Source organism: Quercus lobata, chromosome 5, assembly GCF_001633185.2.
Source record: "Quercus lobata isolate SW786 chromosome 5, ValleyOak3.0 Primary Assembly, whole genome shotgun sequence".
Lineage (NCBI taxonomy): Eukaryota > Viridiplantae > Streptophyta > Magnoliopsida > Fagales > Fagaceae > Quercus > Quercus lobata.
This window is the reverse complement of record NC_044908.1, coordinates 87,262,866-87,271,125: the sequence shown is the minus strand read 5'-3', so window position 1 is coordinate 87,271,125 and position 8,260 is coordinate 87,262,866. Positions and strand designations below refer to the sequence as shown.

Here is an 8,260-nt window from a genome sequence, read left to right as displayed (position 1 = left end):
GTTGGGTTGACTTCTGATGAGGTAAGTTCAAAAGTTTTAGTTTTTTTACGCTTCTTCATGCATTTTTCTTAAGATATCATTCTTCTAACCTCAGGTTATTATAGGTGAACTGGATCCCATGGGCTGATCAACCCCTTCTTTCTTCTCGAGACTTGGAGCCTACCACTCTTATCACTTCAAAGATTACCCAACCTTTTAAAGAAGCGAGCTTGAGGGCATTATATTTGGCGAAGAGGGTGTAATGCTAGTTGGTGGGTAGGGATGACCCTCAGATTCTGATGGACCCTCTTAAGTTCATGCTTGCCCCACACTACATGACTGATGCTAAGTGCCACTTATGGGGGAGTGGTGTTCCCTACGTCGGGAAACTTCTCAAGGGGTTGGACTATGAGGAGTTCAACATCACCTGCCTCATGCCTTCCCTCATTGCTCAAGTATGTGCTCAATCTCTTTTTTTTTTCTTCCTTTCCTTTATCTTGTTTGTCATGCCTTCTAATGTGGAAAACTGTAATAGGAGGAGCTTACTACCGGTGAGCTCACTGACCCTCCATACCTACCTTGGACGGTCTATGCCTATGGCTTGGATGGCTTCGCTCGGGAGAGCGTTGTGCTCCATAATCCTAATGTCATTGGCTTTTCCCTCCCAACACTTGGGCTGTAAGTTCTTTCTTCCTTTTGTTTTTTCTCTTTTTGCCAATTTTCTCTTTTTGTTTTAGTCATTAACCCTTCCTTCTTTGAATTGCAGCCCACTATCTAAGAGCAGGAGGAGTTGGTATGGCCAGCTGGAAATCTCAAGTTGGAGGTGACCAACTATTCGAGGAATATGTATGGTCCTGGAGGAGTGGCCCACCTAGGCGATGGTGATGATGATGATGATGATGATGGTGGTGGTGGTGAGGAGGAGGATTTGGAGGTGACTCCTAGCTACCAACCAAGGAAGATGCGGCACCATTGATTACCTGCAGTTTAAGACACATAGGCATACAACACAAAGCCTTCTCTCTCTCTCTCTCTTTCTCTCTCTCTCTCTCTCTCTCTCTCTCTCTCTCTTTTTGCTTTTAATTTTTTTCATTTCTCTTAGCAAACATTTGGATTTAAGTTTGAGACAAAGGATTGTATTTAAGAACATCTTTTCACATTTGGTGGTTCCTTTTTTTTTCCTCACATTTGATAGTTCCAATATCACATTAGGTAGTATCGACATCACATTTGACCGTACCTTTCTCACATTCAGTGGTATTTTAATTTTTTTTTTCTCACATTTGATAATTCCATCATCACAAATTGGATAGTACCAACATCACATGTGACCATACTTTTGTCACAATTGATGGTTCCATTGTCGCATTAGGCAGTATCAACAACACATTTTACTGTACTTTTCTTACATTTGGTGTTACTTTTATTTTCTTTTTTCTCATATTTGATGGTACCATTCTCACATTGTACAGTACCAACGTCACATGCGACTGTACTTTTGTCACATTCGGTAGTTTTTTTTTTTTTTTTTTCTCACATTTGATGGTTCCATTGTCACGATATAGGCAAAACCAACATCACGTTTGACCGTACTTTCTCACAACGTTAGTACTTTAATTTTTTTTTCTCACATTTGATAGTTCCATTGTCACATTGGATAGTCCTAGCAATATCACATGTGATGTACTTTTATCACATTCGATGGTTTCCTTTTTTTTTTTTTTCTCACATTCGATGATTCAATTGTCACATTAGGCGGTACCAATGTCACATACGAGTGTACTTTTACCACATTCAGTTGTACCCTTATTTTTTTTCTCACATTTGATGGTATCATCCTCACATTGTGCAATGCCAACATCACAAGTGACTGTACTTTTATCACATTCAATAGACAATCATGCACATCAAAAGTTTGTCTTACATCAGAAGACATTTTTTTTCTAGGCACAAGACTACACAACATTGTGAAGCCATGAATGCATTTTTGAATAGAGTTTTGGATAGGCAGACTAAGCTTCATGAGTTGTTTCAACAAGTTGATAGAGCACTTTCACGTATTTGACACAATGAGATTGGGGTAGATTTTACTTCAAAATATATTGAATCTATTCTGATTACTATGTTAGTTAAAAGTTGAGAAGCATACCACTAATATATTGACAAGGGAGATATTCCATATGTATATGTTACAATTTGTTTACTAAAAATCACTTTTCCATGAATTCACATATGAAAGCATAAAATTCACTAGTTCTATTTGTATGTACCATAGATGATCTAAAGAAATCAGACCACCTACTTACACTTGGATCTAAATATGGTAATTTTTATCTCATAATTTTTATAACTTGAATTGATACATAAATCACTTTCGGTGCTATACTATTTTAAATCTCTTGATGTGAATGCTATTTGAAACTATTTTTCCACAAGTTCACATATGAAAGGATAAAGAATTTATTACTTCTACTACAAAGAAATCCATTATAAGCATCTTGACTACTACTTACTCTACTACTTGCTCATCACAAGAAGGAAAAAATTAATATACAAAGAAATCCACTACAATGGGTTTCCTTCACATCTATATTTGAATATCATGAAGGCAATAATTGAAAAAGAGATAATCTAAAGCATCTTGCAATGGGCTTGCATGTCTGGATCATTTATTCCTAAGTTCTCAATAAGGCAACTTCTAACATGTAGGAATTTCTTATCGTCCCTTCTGCAACTCAAGTGTTAAGAGAAAAATGAGATGTTCATAAGAGCACATTCTTTGCATAGAGCCTTTATTATTCATCTATATGACTAAAAATGATTCAACAATTTTGACTTATCTAGCTCAAACTGAAAATATCAATGTTAGGACATATGTGAATGATATTAGGAATACATGTCATTTAGAATTGGCTAATCCTTTGACAAAACGCACTTTACCTGTAATTGGGTAGATCTAGGATGTGTTTAATATTTCAAGGAACAAAAGTTCAAGTTCAAGTATTGAAGCCATGCAAATCTGTCCAAGAAACAAGTGAAGAAGTGTTGGATTTTAAAGCTCGACAACTAGTTCGACAGATAGCATCTATTGAGGTTTAAAAGGCTGCTTTAGCCCGATGCTCAATAGCTACTCGATAGATACCCTATCTATCGAGATTTATGAAAATTAGTTTTTCAGATCTGATTTTACTCCAATCCATGTGTACGTGTTTAGGCTTTCTTTTCTCACAACCCTAAACATATATAAGGATTATTTTAAGGGTCGTCAAAGGTTGCGCAAGTGTAGAGCAAAGTTTTGTTCATGCAAATTGTGACCGGAGACAGAATTTTCCCTAATACATCTTTCTCTTGAAAAAGCTATTGCGTTTGTATGCTGTTGGGTTTTGTAGCCAAAGAGATTCGTGATCTTCATCGTATTGATAAACTGAAGAACTTTACAGCTAACATCTTTCTCAAGTTGGTGGTTAGTCACGTACTTAGATTCGTGCAAAAGAGTAAGACGCATGCTGGGATTCGCGCATCGATTGGTTAGTTACGTACTGGGAGTCGTGCATTGAAAAAGAGAGATTGTCACTACAAAACACGTCCAATTGTGTATTGGGGTAAGGGTTCAATTGTAGGTTAGTATAAGGTACTAAGATTCCTTTACTTGTAACCGCTTCTTGTGATAATAGTGGATTCTCGGGAGTGGTGACTTTAAATTCACTCGGTGGGCTTTTGCCTCTGTGATTTTCCCCATTCGTAAACAAATCACAGTGTCAACTTTATTTTCCGTTGCATATTAACTTAGTTGGTGATTTGTTTGTGCTACCACACATTTTGCATGTTAATTAAATTAATTAATTAACTTGGCTAATTAATTGGTTAATTTATCATAAGGGTCAATATATTCTTGGCCTAACAATCAGCAAGTTCAAAATCATATAAATAAGTTTAAAACAAATTCAAAAAAACAGCAGCATGTTAAAAAATAAGGATACGATGAACCTCTAAGAGGTTTCTTATAATCTGAAAGTTGAGTAATAATGTAAATGATTACTGCTGCAATTGATATTGGGCTTCTTCTAAAATTTAGGAAAAAGAAGGTTCATTATAGAAAATTGCTGACAAAAAAAAAAAAATCAACAAACCTGTTATCAAAGCACATGAAAATTTTAGTCACACTTAACACCATATTATCTCACATTTATAAGTTCCTATAAATTGTGGTCTCTAAATCATACAATCATTTTCAAGTATTTGTGCAGCTTGCTTCATTTGAGTTGGAGTCAGTTACTCTAAAATCTAACATTAACATAATAGTCCAAAAACATGGCTCATTCATCTTATAATTAGGCATTAGGTCAATATGCCTTGCATTAGTTTTCAGGGAAAATACAGATGAATGGGGAAAATGAAGAACCAGTAGCAAGATCTCAATTAAGGAGATACTTACAAAGCGAAAGAAAACCTCAATTGTTTGGATTAAAAGCATTAGAGCTGATGGTCAACATCTTAGAAGCTACTGTACCCACTAAAAAAATAGGGGTACTGTAGAACAACCCATAACTCAATAATGATGTTATATACATTTATAAAGTTGGATTAAAATTAAGCAGCTTTTCCTTTCAATTATTTTTGTTTTCCTCAATTTTATTTTTTGCTCCCTTGAGGAATCCCCTGATGAACTTTTTCCATTACCCTCTTGGCTTCTTCTTTCTTCAAGTAACGAAGGTGTACACCATCATAGGACCTTCTATAGAGTTGTCCTTCACATAGGATGTATTATGTTGCCATTATCCTAATGGAATGACGTTCTCACTTGTCGGCACCATCCGGATATGCCCCTAGTTCCAAGAACTTCACAATGTCTTAGTATCATGGAACTTCCTCTTCCTCTATGGTTAATACTAAAGCCTCGGTCTTCCCTTTGTGCATTTCCTCATAACTTTACTTAATCTCTAAGGGACGTGTCCACACTCCCTCGGGTATTTCAACCATGAAGGCCAAAGTAGGTAAGGCATCCGCAAATTGATTTTGAGTTCGAGGGATGATTGTGTACTCAATCTTGTCAAAGGTCTTCGTTAAGTCTTCCATGTGTTGTTGTTAAGGCTTCAAATGTTCCTCTTTCACCTTCCACAACTTTTGTGCTTGGGCTATAACCAAAGTGGAATCTCCAAAAACACCGGCCTCTTTTACCCTAAATTCTCGAGAGCTTCCATTCCAACTATACAAGCTTTATATTCAGCCATGTTATTTGTAACTTCAAAGTTCAACTTGATTGCCAAAGGTATGTGAGATCCCTCGGGAGTGATCGAGAGTACTCCTACCCCATTCCCATATTGGTTTACGGCTCCATCAAAGTACATCTTCCGTGTCCCGAACTCAACATCCAAAATGTCCTCATCTAGAAAGTCTTCTTTACCATTTTCTCCCTTTATGGGATTCTTGGCACAAAAATCTGACACAATGCTTCCTTTGATAGTTTTTCTAGCCACATATTTCAAATCAAATTTTGCCAACAAGATCAACCACCTTGACAATCTTGCTACCACCCATATTTGAAAGGGTAAAACGACATGTCTCAATCTTTGTACGACTAAAACAAGTACAAAGCATGACTTTTCTATGGGAGTGTACCTAGTCTCATAATCATGGAACCTCTTGGTCAAGTAGTATATGACCCTCTCATTCTTCTCATCATCTTCTTGTGCTAGCATACTTCCAACTGCATCCCCTATGATAGAGAGCTATAGGAGTAAGAATTTTCCATGTTGTGGAAGCACTTGGATAGGGGGTGGAGGAGATATTCCTTGATAAGTTTAAAGGCTTTTTTAGCACCTATCGTTCCATATTTGTGGTTCATTCTTCCTCAGGAGTTTGAAGATGGGCATACAAGTGGAAGTGAGCTTGGCAATGAATTGACTAATGTATTTCTATCTGGCCGATAGATTCTCGACAGCTTCTCGATCCAACGAGATGTTTTTGCCGTTGACAGATCCTCGACAGCACCTCAACAGATTCATTTCTGTCAAGATTTAGTGCTCAACAGATCTCGATAGATACCTCGATCCATCGAGCTACGATTTCTTTATATAGTTTGAGCGCAAATCAGATTTATTTTTCGCTTCTCTCTCTCGACATAAAATCTTTTCTCTCGCCCTAAACACTTCTCCCTTACTCAAATCTCTCTACCCACTACATTTTCGGCCTATATCAAGTTCAGATCACTTGGTAAACTTCCTAAAACCCTTCATTTTCATGCATTCATGCATTTTTTTACCTAGGTTTTAGGGTTTTTGAAAATTTTTGGGATTTTTGTGAAATTGTTAGGTTGGGTTTTTTTTTTTTGATTTGATATTATATGCTCATGCATTACATTCTCATTGCATTTTAACAATGTTTCATGCATTTAGATGTGTGCTTGATTGTTGGAAAAAGTGTGCTGGTAGGTTTGGATTGGGTTTTTACCCATGATGAAATTTATATTTAGCACGTCAAATTTTCATGCATTTTTCATGCATACGTCTTTTCCTTCTTTTCTATTTCTTTGTATCTAGTTGTAATTGTGTTCTCTCTTTCTCTCTCTCTGAGTTAGATTGCGCTATGGCACCCAAAGCGTGTAAATCCACTCTGGCTCAAACCCTCTTGGTTCTGGGTCTTCTTCTTTTGATCCTATTCCCTCTCTTCATGTTCAGTTCCATGATGGGAAGTCCCAAAAGGACTTCCTAGAAAACTTTCAGAAACATGGTGTTCATCCGAAGTGCCATGTTATTCTGTAGGACTTTGCTGACACTCCTCTCCCTGGTGTCATTTGGACCTGAGGTTGGGAACCACTATGTGAGAGACCCTTGAGATGTCTGATCATGTTTATATAGGAGTTTTATTCCAATATACATGGTATTGATACCTCTGTATCTCGGTTTGCCACAACATTTAGAGGTACACATATTGTAGTTACCCTGGATCTTATATCTAAGGTACTACATTTCTCGTGGGTAGCGCATCCTGACAACCTCTGTTATGTGCGTCTTTGGACTGTGTCCAGAGACAAGTTTTTGTCTCACTTTTGTGAGAAACCTTCCATATGGGGTGTGAAGCAAAACACCTCATGCTCGAGCTTTGCAAAAAGTCCGAGGTTCTTTAACTTGGTGATGACATTGACTCTTACTCCATTGTCTCGCTATAACTCTATTACAGAGCCTCGTGCTCATTTTCCTTTGTCTCTCTTAGAGGATCTTTCCATTGACTTCCCCTCTCACTTCATCACTTCTATCCTCAATGTCTATCAGGATACGCATTTTCTTTTGTCTTTCTTAGAGGATCTTTCTATTGACTTCCCCTCTCACTTCATCACTGCTATCCTCGATGTCTATCAGGATACAGCGACTTGTGATAAGCTCATCTTTGCTTAAGCTATCACATGGATCCTTCGCCACTTTTCCATCTCCATTCTTGATTCTCCTTGCTAGACCATTATGGGTGCCATCGACACTGGTTTTGTTCAACAGAGCGAGGCTCATCTTTAACCGAAGCAGCCACATGTGGAGTCTACCAGTCTTGTAGCTTTTGTTGTTCTTTCCACCTTTGCTCCTTCTTCCTCGACTGGTGATGTGACCCTAGAGGCCATCATGGTACAGCTTCAGCGCATGGATGCTTGCCTTGACTGTCTCTCTGATGAGTTGTGTCAGGTGAACACCTATGTTAGTTGGTTTCACCTCTTCTCCATCTCCTTCTCTAGAGGCTTTGACAGATGAGGATGGTGATGAGGACGATGCTAGCACTTCCAATGATGATGAGATGATGACCTCTTAATGACTTACCCTTTGTCATTCATGACAAAAAGGGGGGGAGTAGTTTTGGGATGAGAGTAGTCTTGTACTTAGGGCGAGAGTTAGTATAGGACATTTTGGTTAGAGGGAGTGTTTATAGATCTTGAGGGATGTAGTGAGGTTCTTATGTATTTTCTTTTCTTTCTTTTTACTTTAGCCTCATGTATACCGGTCTTGTGACCACTTATTGACATACATTGTACTTATCTTTTCATATATATGATGATGTATGTTTTTCTTCACCTGTCTTTACATGTTTTGCTTCTTTTCTTTCTTTATACACATGTTTCTATATGTATGCAATCTTTATTTCTATTTCACACATGATACCTTGATGAGCTTTGTTTAAGTGTTTCAGAAAGACAGGTTGTGAAAGTCTACCATGCCATGAACTCTCTTCTTGCAAAGTTTTTCAAGAGTTTGTGTTAGGGTTAGATTTGTTTTGTAATTCAACAAGTGATTATGAGTTT

General features: G+C 37.5%; 1 protein-coding gene across 1 annotated transcript; it reads right to left on the bottom strand.

The window, feature by feature from the left end:
- Positions 1 to 5,153: 5,153 nt before the first annotated feature.
- Positions 5,154 to 7,481, bottom strand: LOC115991402. The gene is made up of 2 exons (XM_031115097.1): positions 7,308 to 7,481; positions 5,154 to 5,708 (listed from the first exon to the last, which is right to left on the bottom strand). The coding sequence occupies exons 1-2, from the start codon at positions 7,479 to 7,481 to the stop codon at positions 5,154 to 5,156; spliced, it is 729 nt and encodes a 242-aa protein (XP_030970957.1).
- Positions 7,482 to 8,260: the final 779 nt, after the last annotated feature.